This window comes from Lathamus discolor, chromosome 1 (genome assembly GCF_037157495.1).
Source record: "Lathamus discolor isolate bLatDis1 chromosome 1, bLatDis1.hap1, whole genome shotgun sequence".
NCBI lineage: Eukaryota > Metazoa > Chordata > Aves > Psittaciformes > Psittacidae > Lathamus > Lathamus discolor.
In genome coordinates, this window is record NC_088884.1 from 20,069,816 (window position 1) to 20,087,340 (window position 17,525).

Genomic DNA, 17,525 nt, shown 5'->3' on the forward strand with positions numbered 1-17,525 from the left:
AAAGCTGCTTTACTTTCCAGCCCCATTTGGGCCTATGAGAAGAAACTGGGGAAAACACAGTCCATTTAATCATCAGAGAAGTTGTCCTCAACTGAACTGTAACAAACCCCAATATTCATTGATTGTTTTTACATATTACAAAAGTAATGGCTACTTTTGGTCTCATTAGAGACAATTCATGTCTTAGGTCAGCAAGCAACTACTAAAATATTTTTGCATTAAACTATCTGCATATTTGCCAATTTGTTTTAAGTATGTTATGCCAGACTTCACCCATAGTTTTAAATCCTCCGTACTTTAAAACCTAACAGATATTAGTAAGAGTTAGATGTCTTGTAGAATTACTAGTTTGGTAGGATTACAGTGAGATGGTATTGGTCATTTATTACATCTTTACATTGCTCATAAATAATCAACATTGCCTATTATCCTTTATAAATAACAATAGCAGTTCAGTGAAAATGATGTAATCATCTTTATTTTCCATCTTTTGTGGTCCAGAATTCAAGCACTTATGAAAGTGATCAACGATCACCAAGACACTGCAGTAGAGATCCTTCTAGCTAATACTGCCTATAAGGTCTTTCCACATGCCAAACATGTCGTTGTCGAATGCAGACTTCATGTTTATTCATTTTTATCTTGATACTTTTCCTTGACTTTCCAATTTAATTGCACAGTACATTTGTCTTTGGTAGCAATTCTAAATTCCAACAATGATAAAAGTTGCATTTCATTAGGAAGGAAACTGTCACTAGCTCATTAGCTGATAAACAGCTTCCTAAGTATTTCTTGTCTATTTCTGAAACTGTCCAACAGCTGAAGAACATAAGTGATTAAGTCTTCTCCTACTATGATACTTAACTTTACAAATTTCTGCAAACAGGCTATTTGAGGAAACATCCAACTTGCAGTAACAGTCCCTGTTGCTTGCAGTGATGCAGTGATGGGCGTCTCTTACCTTTGCCAGCAAGGACCATTCCTACCACAACATTATAAAAGTTATAAATTTTTATACTAATGTTTAGACACATTATAGATCTCCTGTTTGTTCACATGCTTGTGCAGCAGCCCTCAGTGGGGATTTTGCTGGTTACTTTACAATTTAGGGTAAAGACATGTAAAGACATGATACGGATATGTTTATGTGTGATTACAGAAATGTGAAATTGTGCACACAACCTCGTATTTTCCAAAAATATTCCGTCTCCAAGGAAATGTAATAAGCTTTTCTTATTTGTCCATTGGCACAGAAAAAGAACATATATTCCATGTTCCAGTCTGCATGAATATCAGTTCAGCCATTTACTTTTGCTCTTCTAACCACTGAGATTCAGTAAGATATACTAAATATCCTGTCCAGCAAGAAACTCAATATACGTGGTTAACACCATGTTTAAAGTGAAAATTTGCCCTGCTATAACCTGCTACATGTAGAGTAATACTTTAATTTTTTGCCTTGTGCAGTGTGAAGTGCAGATTACCAACCTTGCAGAGTATCCGTGGTTTTTAGACCAGTGATGGTGTGTGGGGGGGGGAAGCTAAGTTCACCAGCCCTTATAGTCTACATTTCTGGTGTTTATAAAAATCCGCTATGACCACCAGCAGCTTTTTTTTTATTCTCTAGATGCTGCCAGTGAAAAAAACACAACTTGTTTATAAAATTCTATGAATGAGTTCCTGATAACAAGTGTTCCACTATTACATTCAAAAGCATCCTGAGGTATTTAATGTACAGAAATTCATTTGAAGTTACATTTGTGTGGGAGAGTCAACTGCCCACACTGCTGTGTGGGCCCAAATACAACTGCTCCTGCAAGAGGAAAATACATCACATCATAGCTGTATTCTAACTGCTAATGATCAAAGAGATAAATAGTAATTCACTTCTTTAATGCAAAATTTTAAAAGGACTAAGGAAGGATTAATGACAAAAAAGCATCAAGGCACAGATATTGTTTTAATTTAAACTGTCAACAAGTTCTCTGCAAAACGTGATTACCTCTAACGTGAAGGAGAGGACCACATCAGACTTCGAGAGCTGAACCTCATTTTCATCTCCTATGTCCAAGAACGCAGAATTCTGTGATCGCTTTAACTTCTGCAGTTTAAATTCTGGCCCACCTTTAGACACGGGAAGACTTTCCAAATTTGCCATCAGCAAATTCACTGAGGACCGCAACTCTTCAATGTACGTATTCTCCATTTCTCTTGTTACGAATTTGGGGAATTTTCTTTCCTTGGAAAGAAAATGTATATATTTTAATAGTTAGAGAGGAAAAAAATCACCCCACAATATACATCATGTTCATTTACTCTCTGTTCACAGCTAAGAGAGATATTTAATAAGTCTGAACTCCAGTGTTTGTGTATTTTTTTATGCAAAGGCTAATCACATGCCATAAATACAGTTAACTTTAACAAAAGGAAATGTAATTTGAATTGAGAATTCCATCACATTCCTCAAATGCAGTGGAAAAATTATCTGTTTTATAAACAAAGAAAAAAAAAGGGACATTTGTAAAAAAAGGAATCTCTTGCTCCTCCTTTCCCTCCCTTCTCCCTCCACACAGAATCCTTTAACTATAAAAGCATCCTAACTATCTGCACATTAGACATTTTTCATACACATTTTAAGTGTCCAAATTGATAATATACCTTTAATGTTACCTTCACATATTTTATAAATTGGCAAAATGAACTGTCTACTAATAATACTGTTACTTTACCCATTTCCCATGCTACCAAAAATAAATCAATCATATTCATGCTTCTAAAATAAAATGTTAAACAGCAACCAGGATATTAAATTCTTGTAATTGTTTATTTTTAATAATGTCATTCATTTTGAAAGTAATGCTGAATTATTACATATGGGATTATTTAAAGCATAAGTGTTGGAGAGAACATAAAAATCACTTTTTTTCATATATAGCACATATATGAACATGTACAGAGCCAATTTTATGTACACTTTCTCCCTGTACTGTGCATAAAATATAGGGCAGTTTGGGAGAATATGTGACTCAAGATTAAACAAAAATGTAAATGATTTACATATAAATGAGAAACAAACACAGCTCCCCATGTACTGTCTGCAAAGGCAGGTACTCTGCTCCTAAACCAGACAATTTTTGTTGTTAAGTATTTTAAGAAGCATCATTAAATGTTTTCTATTAAAACCTTTACAGCTGATTTTGTTTCAATAATTGAGAACAAGCAAGTTGGCTGTGACCCAAAACACCTGCAGCAAGTCCAGTCATCTGGCTCAATATGGCATTACAGACCCAGTATATTACAGATTGAGAAAGAAAAAAAGAAAAAAGTTATTTAGGAGTTAGAAACTAAAAATACAAGGTAAGGTTCAAGGTGCTCTAACCAAAAAACTCCACTTTAGATTCATTTTCAAAATGTACCTTATACTGTGAGGAACATAAAATAATACGCCAACGCATAAGGCTATGTTGTTGAAAGATCTTTCCTTTTGTTGAGATGCTTCTTCCACCCCAAATGTAAAAATCAAGGAAACTTTCCACAAAAGCTTTTGCTGTATATTTTTTACTACTATAATCTTCCATAGACAGCACTAACAGAATACATGGAGGCCTTTATTTGTGTAAAAGCTGGATGTTCGTAGTCAATGCTCTCCTTCACAAAACCAGGGTAAAGATCCTCCAGAAAGACTCAGAGGTCTACAGATTTCATCCCTCCCACCTCCTACCCTGCCTTTTTACTTGCTTTTTTAAGATGGTGAATTTGCAGCAAATTGCTATAGCCCTAATATTTCAAATAATTTAGAGACACAACAAGAGTAGTGGAGTTTGTCCAGTGGTTTTTTTTTTTGGTGCATATGCATAGGAAATGTAATTAAGTTGATTTGAAAAGCGCAGATCATCTGAAGAACACATCCCCCAGCACAGGGCTGGAATTTTGGGAACTCTGATAGCAACAACACTAGAATATATTCTGAAATAGAGATCCTGGGGATAGCTGTGAGACACTGATTAGGCAGATGTACACACTAGCCTTAAGTCTGGATTTATGGAGTGCTAAAATGGATTTTTAGGATGTTTTTCTTAAGGAGTAAAGACACTGAGTAGTCTCTTCATATGACAACAAAAAATATCTTAGAAAAACAACAAGAGCACCACTTACAACAACTAGAAAACCCCATTAAGTCATACATATTTTGATTTCAACTACTTTATATTTAGTCATACGAAGAAACAGATGCACAAATTCCCCGCTACTCTTTTCTGTCATACGTGAACATATTTCTAAGGTTTTTTACCTCCATTAAATAGGTTAAATTACCTTTTCTGCTAAAATAAACTTCTCATATGCAATTAGCAACTCGTAGAATCAGCAAGTGATGTATTCCAGGAACCATGAATGAGACCTCAACATCAAAATGCTATATGGACAGAATTCTCTTAAGCTGTGCTGATGTCCTGGGTTCAGCAGTAGCAGTCATTTTTTTCCTTCTTAGGAGCTAGTACAGTGCTGTGTTTTGATCTTTTGGCATGGGAACAGTGCTGATAATGCCGATGTTTTCAGTTGCTGCTCGAATGTTTGGTCTGGCCAAGCACTTTCTGAGCCTCATGCTCTGCCAGGGAGGAGGGGACGCCGGGAGGAAGCAGAGACAGGACACCTGACCCAAACTGACCAGAGAGGTATTCCATACCACAGCACGTCATGCCCAGGATGTAACAGAGAGTTACCCGGAAGGGCTGGGACTGCAGGGCTGGACGAGGTATCGGTCGGTGCTCTGCTGGGGGGAGTGGGGTGAGTTATTGGTCGGCTGGTGTTGAGGTGTTGTATTCTTTCCTCTTGTTATTTCCTTATCATTATTATTATTGGTGGTAGCAGTAGTGATTTGTGTTATACCTTAGTTACTAAACTGTTCTTATCTCAGCCCGTGGGAGTTGCATTCTTTTCGATTCTCCTCTCCATCCCTCCAGGAGCAGGGGGAGGGCAAGAAGGGGGGGCAGTGAGGAAACGAGGTTTGTGGTTCAGTTTAAACCACGACAGCTGACTTTTTAAGGCTATGGTTTAATAATTCTCTTAGAGGCAGGTAATCACTGAAAACCTTTTTCTTCACCAACAAAGATGCTAGAATACATAATCCACTGTCAGAAAGCTTTTTACCTTGGTTTTCAGCTCCAAGAACAAAGTTCATATTTTGCAGCATTTGCTTGCTTAGGCTTAAATGACCCCAATAATTCTCACAGCTGCTACAGTTGTGACTAGTTTTCAAAGTTCACCAGAAAAAAAGAAAGAAATTCTGCATTTTAAGCAGTTTCAAAAGAGATGTACAAAACCTCTGATTTGTGACTTGGATGTAAATGCAGGACATGGAGCTCCTTATTCTGTGCAAAACTGTGCAGCTGACACCATGGCAACCATGAGAATTTCCAAGTAACGGTTTGGGTAAAACACGGATAAATAATTTTTTTTTGTTAAAAAAATAAACAAACCCCCCAAATCCTGCAGCTGTGCAGTGTATGAACAGTGCTCAGAATTTTCACTTGCTTTAAAATGAATTCGAAACTTTTATGGACAGCACTTTGCTTTTTAGGAAGATTACACCTCTAAGCTGCTATTTATGAACTTCATAGACCTAAGTACTATTTTTTTCCTTTTAAGAAACAAGCAAATCTTAACTGCTTTACAATTGCTATCATATTAATGTAGCTTTTTCTGTACACACACACAATATAACACACATGCTTCCAATATTTTGTAACTTTTAGAGCTAAAAGCAAGAAGAAGATAACAGGACAAACAGGATTGTTGGACAACTTTGATTATAAGCCCAGGCTTTACAGGAGATTGAAAAGACTTGAGACTGACCTCTATGATAAAGGAGTCTTTCCCCAAAATATAGTAAGAGATGGGTGGGGACAATACCAGTCCCACCTGTGCTATTTAATAGAGAAGGGTATAATCCTGTCCAGTGAAATAAAATGCACGCTATAGGAGAGAAAAATAGGCTTGTTTTTCTAAAATTTACAAAAAAGAATTTATCAATCATGCACCAAATCATCACTACTTGACCTGCAAGACTCACTTATCACACATAGAACTGTAGTAAGACATCACAGAATCACAGAATCACAGAATCACAGAATCACAGAATCCCAAGGGTTGGAAGGGACCTAAAAAGATCATCTAGTCCAACCCCCCTGCAAGAGCAGGGTAACCTACAGTACATCACACAGGAACTTGTCCAGGCGGGCCTTGAATATCTCCAGTGTAGGAGACTCCACAACCCCCCTGGGCAACCTGTTCCAGTGCTCTGTCACTCTTACAGTAAAGAAGTTCTTCCTGATGTTAACGTGGAACTTCCTATGTTCCAGTTTACACCCATTGCCCCTTGTCCTATCACTGGATATCACTGAAAAAAGCCTAGCTCCATCATCCTGACACCTACCCTTTACATATTTGTAAACATTGATGAGGTCACCCCTCAGTCTCCTCTTTTGCAAGCTAAAGAGACCCAGCTCCCTCAGCCTCTCCTCATAAGGGAGATGTTCCACTCCCTTAATCATCTTTGTGGCTCTGCGCTGGACTCCTTCAAGCAATTCCCTGTCCTTCTTGAACAGAGGGGCCCAGAACTGCACGCAATATTCCAGATGCGGCCTCACCAAGGCTGAGTAGAGGGGGAGGAGAACCTCTCTTGACCTACTAACCACTCCCTTTCTAATGCACCCTAAGATGCCATTTGCCTTCTTGGCCACAAGAGCACATTGCTGGCTCATGGTCATCCTCCTATCCACCAGGACCCCCAGGTCCCTTTCCCCTTCGCTACTTTCCAGCAGGTCAACCCCCAACCTGTACTGGTACATGGGGTTGTTCTTCCCCAGATGCAAGACTCTACACTTGCCCTTGTTAAATTTCATCAAGTTTCTCCCCGCCCAACTCTCCAGCCTGTCCAGGTCTCGCTGAATGGCAGCACAGTCCTCTGGTGTGTCAGCCACTCCTCCCAGTTTTGTGTCATCAGCAAACTTGCTGAGAGTGCACTCAGTTCCCTCCTCCAGGTCATTGATGAAAATATTAAACAGCACCGGTCCCAGCACCGACCCCTGAGGAACTCCACTAGTCACAGACCTCCAGCTAGATTCTGCGCCATTGACCACAACTCTCTGCCTTCTTCCTTTCAACCAGTTCTCGATCCACCTCACTATTTGATCGTCAAGCCCACACTTCCTTAGCTTATCTATGAGGATGCTGTGGGAGACAGTATCAAATGCCTTACTGAAATCAAGAAAAACTACATCTACCGTTCTACCATCATCCCTCCACCTAGTCACTTCCTCATAGAAGGCTATAAGGTTGGTCATACATGACTTCCCCCTCATAAAACCATGTTGGCTGTTCTTAATGACCTCCTCATCCTTGATATGCCTAGTGATGGAGTCAAGAATAAGTTGTTCCATCATCTTTCCAGGGATGGAGGTAAGGCTGACCGGTCTATAATTACCCGGGTCCTCCTTCTTGCCCTTCTTATAGATTGGTGTGACCTTTGCCATCCGCCAATCCTCAGGCACCTCGCCCGTTTCCCACGACTTACCAAAGATGATGGAAAGTGGCCTAGCAATGACCTCTGCCAGCTCCCTTAGCACCTGTGGGTGCATTCCATCCGGACCCATCGATTTACAGATGTCCAGTTTGCATAGCTGATCCCTAACCCAATCCTCATCTACCAAAGCAAACTCCTCCTTTGTCCTGACTCCTTCTGGGGCTATAGAAATCCGGGGCCCTCGGGGAGAGTCTGCAGGAGTAAAGACAGAGGCAAAGAAGGCATTCAGCACCTCTGCCTTCTTTATATCCTCTGTCTCCAGGGTACCCACTTCGTTCAGCAGTGGGCCTATATTGCCTCTTGTTTTAGTTTTATTTGCTATGTATTTGAAGAAGCCCTTTCTATTGTCTTTAACCCGACTAGCAAGATTGAGTTCCAAGGAGGCCTTAGCTGTCCTAATTGCCTCCCTACATCCTCTAACAACTGTCCTATATTCCTCCCAAGCGGCCAGCCCCTCCTTCCATAATCCATAGATTCTCCTTTTCCACTTGAGTTTGCCCAGCAGCTCCTTGTTTAACCACGCCGGTCTCCTAGATCCCTTACTTGACTTCCTACTCATTGGGACGCTCCGATCCTGAGCTTGGAAGAAGCGGTCCTTGAATGCTAACCAACTATCTTGAGCCCCTTTACCGCCTAGTACACTTTCCCATGAGACTTCCCTTAGCAGTTGACTGAAGAGGCCAAAGTTGGCCCTTCGGAAATCCAGAACTGTGGCTTTGCTAGGTATTCTATTCCTCCCACACAGGATCCTAAACTCCACCATCTCATGGTCACTGCAGCCAAGGCTGCCATTGACCGTCACCACTTTGACCAAACCCTCCTTGTTGGCGAGTACTAAATCTAGCAGCGCTGCTCCCCTAGTTGGTACGTCCACCATTTGCATTAAGAAATTATCATCAATGCACTCGAGGAACCTCCTAGACTGTGAATGACTGGCTGTGTGAGTCTTCCAGCAAATATCGGGGTAATTAAAGTCCCCCACGACGACTAAGGCATGTAGTCGCGAGGCTACTTCCAGTTGCCTGTAGAAAGCCTCATCAACTCCTTCGTCCTGATCAGGAGGTCTGTAATAGACCCCCACAACTGTATCACCCGTGCCAATCAGCCCCTTGATTCGTACCCACAGACATTCCACTTGCTCCTCATCCGACCCCGGACAGAACTCAATACATTCTAGTTGCTCTCTCACGTAAAGAGCAACTCCACCACCTCGCTTCGCTGACCTATCTTTCCTGAAAAGGACATAGCCACCCATGACCACATTCCAGTCATGTGAACTGTCCCACCATGTCTCTGTAATTGCCACTAGATCATAAGGTTATACCCTAAGCACTTCATAATGCACTTGTGTATATAAAAGCTGACCTATTTTAGTTCCTAAAAACATCATCCCGAATGTGAAAATAATATACCTATTGTTTCATTACTGCACTTACTGATGAAGGAAATGTAGGCTCACATAGCACGGGACTTTCCAAAGACAAGTTTTGCTTTCTCCCTACCCCTGTTGACACAGATACACCAGACCAGGAAGAAATGCATCTGCCAGACTGTTTTCAAATTACCTTCTGGTTATCTTTAGAATCAGAAACTGGAAACACACACTACAGATAATTTTATTCAGTCTTATATGAAGATAAGTTCTTGGTAAATGAAAGCAACCACTTACCCTTGCCATTTGTTCTGCCAACTGTAGTCGTCCATCTAGTTCACGTCTTATCTGGGCTGCTTGCTCATCTCCGTTATCCAACTTGGATAGAAAATAAAAATAAAATATACTGTGAGAAATGCACTATATTTTACTGGCAACTACTGTAGTTAGAAACAAAATATAAATTAATTGCATCCTTTTAGTCTTAAAATCAGTGAAGCACTAAGCAAATACATGGGTTTGAGACTTGATAAAAGAAATGTAATGGCCATAAGTTACCCATGGCAGTCAGAGTCTCTGAAAGGTAGCCAGCATTTCCTTGGGTTTTTAATACTCAGACTAAACAGAGGCAGTATGTATTTCCTTATGAAAACATTTTTCCATGAAGCAGAAAACTGGACTGACAGACTGGCTTAGAAAATATTTGTGAGGTAATCTTTGGTGCCATGAGTTCCTGTGTAGGAATATATAAGAAAAGAAAACTGTGTGGCTATGCCTTCTAAGTGTGCCATTATTTCCCTCACATAACTCTTTTCCCCAAATACCAGCCAAGTGCCCACAAGAAGGCATATCCAATTTTTTAGCCTTTAGTATTTTCATACTAAGGGAATAGTCATGACTAAACATTGTGACTTCCATCAGGGAGGTAAAGGGGAAGGACACATCACCTCAGAACAGACAGGTCTCAACAGAAAGGAGACTCTTCAATTCATTCTTCCCGTTTACTTATTAAGGATGGTGGGGGGAGTATAGGCAAGTGGGGCCACACCTCAATGCACTAACCTGCAGAGCTGGTTAAGAGGAAGAAGAACCATGAGTCTGGAAATGTCTCTATCTGTAAGGCTAACCACAGACATGATGTGAATTGCTGATACACACCTAGCGCATTTAGTATCTGGCTAAGGTTTAAGGATACCTGAATTGGTCTTCACCAAAAAAACAAAACAAAACTTAAGTTGATTATGGATGCAAATTGGCAAGAATTGGTTCTCTAGTTAAATGAGATCTTCATTTAAAGAATGCACAATTAGTTTGGTAAATGATTCATTACATTAAACTAAGGTTTTAAAGTAAGAATGCTATTCAGTGCACCAGGCCAAGTATATAATGCCCTCTCCTTTGCAATGCTCTTCAGCTAAACCTGTTAAATTGTACTGAACCAAGGCACTCTTGAAAATTAGATATTCCAATAAAAAAAAATAATAAAAAAATTAAACCCACACTATCCAGTGCTTACAGGCCAATTACAGCACTGCTTAATGCAAATCCGATCACATTTACCAACAGGATAAAAAGTTTTCCACTGCTAGTACAGAAGCGATAACAGAACATGCAATCTATCACCGGTGTAATCTGGCATCTAACAAGATCCTTGCAGGAACCAACCCAGACTACCAGAAAGCAAGAGAACAAAACCTGACGGCATTCCCAAGAGTCTCTAGTTCAAGCTAAAGAGTAGAAGATGGACCATGTTCAAGACTAGAATGGCCTTCCACTAAGAGTGTCTGTAAATTTACTCCTTGTTTGACTGTGAGCATAAATGGCAAGAACGTACTAAATGAAAGCAAGTATTTTAGGCTTTCAGAATACAGTTACAGTATTTCAAACAAATTCCCAAATGTACATTCTTCTATTTCTTAACAGAGGAAGAGGCTGCTTATTGAACTTGTCATCAAGGATATTTTTAAATTCTATTTTCCTTTGCATTGTAATCACAGAAATTTTGCCATTATTTTTGTTTTATCAGTACAAAAGTTAGTCTAATATGAAAAATCATTTTGTTTTCCTTTTGGGCCTAAGAGAAAGTCAACATTATTTATATAATGTATCCCATGACACGCAACTGCTTGAAAAAATATATGCTTAAAGGAAATCGGATGACTGAATTTTGATTTCTGCAAAAAGGAGAGTGTGGGAGAGCAGAATAAACCTAAAACTTTTCCTGTGTCAAGGCAGAACTTAAATGACTGCCTCTATCATTAACTCATTTGAAGAGGCAAAAGATTTTGCTTAAAGCCTGACATTTCATTATTTTTCCATTGAAAACACACATGAAATGATCACTTAAGTTAACAAAGGTGTAACCTGGTTTTGTAAATCTTAGTGTTTAACTTCAATCTGCATTGCTTCCCAATATCTGTTTGTACTTGACTATTTAAAAATGTGCTGATTTCCTTCCTTCCTTAAACTTCAGTCTTCTTCCTGAAATATTTACACATTATAATGGGTTTGCTAATGTATGTACATAATTATGTTTTGCAAGGTATGGAAAGAAGCTGAAGAGATGAAACTCCTAAAAATATTACTTTACTTACAGAAAAAAAGACAAAGTAGCATCACATAATGCTTCTCACCTTAAATATAAAGGCATTTAAAAACCCCCAATGTATAGCCTCAGATATTATTTTAAAAGAGCGTACATATAAATTCCATTTAATAAAAACATTTCAGCTTTCTGCAATGGTAGTATTTATGCACCATAGCCATTTACTGACTGCACCAACACTAGAGGTGCTCCTCATATCACTTAAACCTCACATAACCAATTAGTCATATTTTAGCAGTAGGGGACCTCACTACAGAAGACTCGACAGACACCAGAGACCTGTTTTCAGTACAAAATACATTAGAATTCCTGACCTAACAAACCAGTGTTTCCCACATGGCATATATATGGCCCCCCAAACTTGCAAAACCTAGGCAAAGCCATTGCCTCCCCTTCTGAGTGCTAGTTAATTCAGTAAGAACATTCCCACATGAGCAAAAGTATGAATAAGACAACTCACTTGTGCCCTTTCTTTTTACAAAGATAATTATTTGGATTTTAAAAGGTTCTTCAGAAAAATCATTAGTCGTGAATGACTACGCTTGGGTGAATAAGAAGCTATGTTTTAGATAAAAAAAAAAGGTAGCTCATTATCTTCCCCTCCCCCACCCCAGTCGTGTTATATAAAAACAGCTTTCTAAAATAAACCTGCCACAATTAGACATCAAACTATTCATTTGAAAATGTTTTTATTCATTGATGCTTGAAGCTGCCTTTATTTTTTCTCACTCTGAAAAGGGCAATCATTTTTATTACGAGCTTCTTTATTCGTAGAGATGGAGCAGGAACATCCTCAATATGCAAGTTATCCTCCAATAAGAAATGTTGGATGTTTTCAGTTGCTTCTGCAAGCACTGACTTCTAAAAATCTTTTAGAAGATTTAGACTGAAGTTTTCTATTCCAAATTTCTGCTCTAACAATTTCAACCAAAACAATCCCTTGCTTCTGAAGAGGCCAGGAAAGACAGTACACTGGTTTATCCATAATAAGAAAAACAGTGACCATCTTGTCAAAGAGGTCTAGCATCATCTTGCTCTGAACTAAAGATCTGAAATTTAGCGGGGCCCTACCTGTGAAAACAGCTCAACTCTGGCCAAGTTACAAACCTCTGAAAAATCAACTTTGCAGCAGTCAGACTACGAACAGCCTCTTCCAGAGACAAACTCATATCCAGTATTCAGACTCATCTCCAGGTTGTGCTGCTCTCGCTCTTGAATATGCTGCTCTTGCTCTTGAATATGCATGGAGTCTAGGCTTCTCAAATTATTTGCTGATTAAAGACAGAATGTAAGTTTATCAGACTTAAAAATCTTTATTCAGATCAACAGCATATCTTGCTTGACAAACAGTTGCTTAATTTGCGTGCCTAAACAGCACAAAACAGAAATACATCTGAATGAATGTTTCCATATTTTAACAGGTTGGAAAAGACTGCATACTTTGTGATTCCAATTTATATAGTAACAGAAAAAAATACTTAAAAGTCTTTAACTTTTATGTATTTTGGAGAAAAAGTAAAATGGTACACTGGCAAAAAGTCTGGTAAATATGCAAGAGCAACTTAGGGTAAAAAAAGGTATAAAAACTGCCAAGACATACTGCACTAAAGCCCATGGCACTCATCTGCTTTCCTCCAGGTATCAAGGAGTCCAGATACCCTATGCCCAAGAAACAAGATCAATTTAAGTATGAATGAGTAGTGACCTGATGCAAGTTACTGTTCTTTATCACAAGTGCTCAAACTAACTGATGGTTCCTCCAAGTGCCTATTTTATTAATGTTCATTTAGCTTCCCTGCAGCTTTCTAATTCATAGTTACATCAACATGAAATTACATTTTCCTGCCTATAGTGACATAAATCTCTCAACATTCAATGACAAAATTGACAGTTCACATATCTTAGGACTTGCGTTTCTTTCTGCAACACAAAACCTGAAGTCTTTTCACTCTGTGTGACAGTACGGGTCATTTTTCCTTTATAGTCACTTTCTGCTACACACAACCAAGTCTGGGCCCTGCTGAGCTGACAGGTTATTTGTGGATACCCATGTGAGGCAACCTGCAGGGTCCATCCTGACTGCTGTCTGACAGCCAAGGAAAAAACTATCAACATACACCAAATGGAATAAAGGGCTTGGATTTAAAGAGCTGGGATAATATAATGTAAAAAAAAAAAAAATGGATTTTTGGATGTAACTAATGGCATCCTGCAGAAAGGCAGGAAGAGAAAGCAAAGGCCAAAGAAGTCCCAGTGCTCAGTTTCGGTTGTCAATCAAGTAAGCAGCAAGCAGGCAGGTGTACCAGATGCAAATACCCATGTTTTTCAGACCATTGTCCTTGCTACTCCTATCTCTGGCTCTAAAAAAAGGACTGTTGATGTAGACAGACCTGCTGCCTCCAAGACTCACAGGATTTGTTCCTGTTCTTATCATTACACAGGCAGAGATGCTCTAAAGGACAGACTGGGAGGAGATTAAAGGTATCTACAGCATTAAGGATTCACCATGCACTGAACACAAACAGCCTGAGGAGATTCCCAAAGTTTCCTAAGCTTGAGAACCAAGATTAGGAGCTAAATATGTAAAAGCAGAAAGATCAACAACTTCCAAGTCAGGCCAAAAACAGAGTGCCCAACTCCAATCTATGACAGCAGACACTTTTGGATATGAATTCAAAAGGGCTTAACTTGTGAAGCACAAAACAGCAACAGAAGTAAATTGTTTCCAGTTCCTATAGGAGATTAAAAACAGATTTGATTAAGGGGCAAGGTGTGGGAAGCTTTCCAAATGGCTTCTACTAGACCTTTCCAAAAACATTCTGCCTCCTGTTTTACAGCAAGAAAGACGGATAAGACCTGTAGTCACTCCTCTATTTCAGAGGAAGCTATGCCATTTAACTTCAGTTTTAGAACCTTTTATCTTCCTTATGTGCAAATTATACAGAGGGCTAATTCAGATTTATAAAAAAGATTACTAAACTGTTATTTAAAACCTCTCTCATGTTCTCTGCACCCTGCGAAGTCCCTGTCGTGGCTGACCTTGCCTGTGTGATGGAATCTTGCAGAGTTCTGTGGGACATCCACAGAAGACAAACTTTAAAAACCCAGTTCCTGAATCTCCTCTTCCCAACTTTTTCCCAGTCAACACCCAAACAGTGACAAATTGTTAGTCTGGCAAATAAACAGAGGTGTGTTTTACAATATGTGCAACATAGAATCAAAACGAAATATAAGATGAAGGATGCCAGAGAAAAATCTATTAATGGTTAAAATAAAGGGGGGGACACGACACACCTGTTTTTGAAATTATTTCTCTTACAGAATACTAGAATACATGTTTGCGGGTAATTCTAAGTCAAAAGAAAAACTCAGCAACCACTGAAACTATTTTCCATTTTTCTGCAGCAAGTACACTTACAAAAGCCAATAGGTCCAACGCCTGCATAAGGTGTTTGAACAACTTTTCACAGTGCATCATCAGGCCTTACAGCCTTTTCTTATCGATTTTGCTGTAGTAAAGCACAAGACTGCCTTTCAGACAATTGGCCAAGATGATCAGTTTTCCTGCAACACAGTGCCAGCAAACACCTCAAACATCAGTTTGAATTAATTAGTCTTAATACAAATTTTTACTGACTATTTTTTTCTCTTTTTTTCTTTTTTTTTTTTTTTTTGTAGGAAGCAACAGTTTTACAAGAATATAAATACTAAAATTAGGATGGAGGGGGTATAGATGAACAGAGCAAACAATCAGCGTATCACTTTCTCTGTAGCCAATATTGTTAACAACAAGTAATAATATAGAAAAAGAGCAAGGCAAGACAAGACAAATACTCTACAGTGGTTTCAGCTGGCTAAAAAAAAAAATCAAAACAAATCAAATCAAATCGAATCAAATCAAATCAATGTTTTCAAAAGCTGTCTGACTGCCTTTAATCTCAATACACCCCATCAACTCAAGACGTCCATGCACAATCTCAGATAAGAAGAAGTTTTAGTCTCTGAAACATTTTTGATAAAGCTCTGGACATGCTTACATGATTTCAATATTAACTTATTATGTGTGACTGACTAAGGTGGCAGAAGGTATCATTTATACCAGTTGCTTACAGTCATTAATTATACTGATCATATATTGATTTGTAAAAAATGGTTGTCCTAAAAATATTAAAACCAAATCAAAATCTAAAATCGAAATTACATTCATTAAAGCAATGGAGAAAGAAAAAAAACAACACAAAGTTCTGAAAAACAAAACTGAAAACTATACAATTAAAAAAAAAAGCCAACATAAATCCAAGATTTTAACCAACCATTGGATGGACACTTTAGCAGTTTATAAACCAGTCAAAGCCTAGAGTTTGATATTGCATGCATTCAAGCTTTGAAAACATACAAAGTGCAATTTAAAAAGTTTCAGCACCAGCTCAAAAGTTCTCACTCACAATTAGAGTTCAGGCACTATGAATACCAAAAACCCCAGGAAAACCCGCAGTAAGACTTGAAAATAAACAGGAAAGGAAGCACATACTTACTCAAGCTCATTCACAATATATGTAATAGGAATAGTTAAAAACTGAGGCTAAGAAACTGATGGAACACCTGTCAGGAGCCATTTCATTTCTATAAGTCAGTCCCTTAAGAAGAGATTGTGTTTTTTTTTGAAGAATTATAAATCATGCTTTATTGCGAAATATTTTATAAACTACTGGTTTACATCTTCTCTTGCATTTTGCTCAATCTTAAAATTATGCTATTGTTCAAACAATAGAAGATGTAATATGTCTATTTCCTGTTTGATGCCCCAAATTTTAAAGAAAATACCTTCCTATTTTTCCCTGGATTATACAATCATCTTGGTGCAACAGATATAAGAAACACCTTGTTCTGCTGGATCAAACAGAAAGTCCTTACAGCCCAGAACTGTGGGTGTGACAGTGACAGCAGAGGAGGTTATTTAGGTAAAATGATGAAGCCTGGTTGTTCTCCAAAATGCATTGCTCCAGTGACAGTTGTGGAGCCTGAGGAAGTGTGAAAGATGTTATAAGGTACATCCATGCCTAGCACTATTAGTATCAATACATGGACCTGTTCTCCAGGAACCTGTCCAAACCCTTTTGAGCCTCCTCCTGCTGTCTGCCCTCATTGCTCTCCATGAGAAAATGTTCTGGAAGTTCTCCAAAAGCCAGATAAGGAAGCATTGCACCCATCTGCAATCTCCTACAAACGTCCTTGAGTGTCCCAGCTTCCAGTGGTGTGGCATTTGGTGAAAGTACGCATCCACCTTGGCCACTCCATCCATACATTTGTAAACCTCAGCCATATCCTCCCTGTCAACCTCCCACCTTCAGACTGAAGAGCTTCAGCCCTTTCAGTCTCTTCTTCAAAGGCAGCTATTCCATGATTTTCAATGCCACCCTCTAGTTTTCACTTTTTAGTCCTCTAGTACCCTATACCCCTGAGATGGGGAGACCAAAGCTGTGCAACAAGATTTAACATATGGGCATAAGAAGGCGATATAAAACAGGAAAACGTTGCTATTGTTGCACCCAGAACTGATGATTTCACCACAGGGAACCCAAAGTTTCCTTCTTGAGCTCTAACTGCCCATGCTCAGCTCAGCATCCTCTGGTCATGTGCTAGTTTATTTCTCTTCAGATGTATTACCTTACATTTAGCTACATTAGAGCTTATCTGCCATGCTTTTGCCCATGCGGTGAGGTCCTTCTGGAGTCCCCTGCATTAGAGCAACATTAGAGTAGCCAAGACTGTTTAATATCACCTATAAAATTGGAGATTTCCATTACACTGCCTTCTCCAGGACATTCATGAAGATGTAGAATAAAGACGCAACACTTCTAAACAGAGTTAACCAGATAAGAACCACACTTGAACTCTCTAGGAACCAATCAAAAGGAAAATTAAAAAAACTTTCCCCCCAAACCTCATTCTAAAGTATCAAGACT

The 17,525-nt window shown here is 38.9% G+C and overlaps 1 protein-coding gene across 8 annotated transcripts in view; it reads right to left on the minus strand.

Annotated features, from left to right (window-relative positions):
* Positions 1 to 17,525, minus strand: part of CADPS2 (calcium dependent secretion activator 2) — a 315,891-nt gene that overhangs the window by 180,299 nt on the left and 118,067 nt on the right. For all 8 annotated transcript variants that reach the window (XR_010608797.1, XM_065663295.1, XM_065662937.1 and 5 more), the window contains 2 exons: positions 9,252 to 9,332; positions 2,003 to 2,239 (listed from right to left, as the gene is read on the minus strand). Coding sequence is in view for 7 of the 8 variants with exons in the window: in XM_065663295.1 (XP_065519367.1) it covers positions 2,003 to 2,239; positions 9,252 to 9,332 (318 nt within the window). In the remaining variant the exon portion in view is untranslated. The remainder of the gene's footprint in view (positions 1 to 2,002; positions 2,240 to 9,251; positions 9,333 to 17,525) is intronic.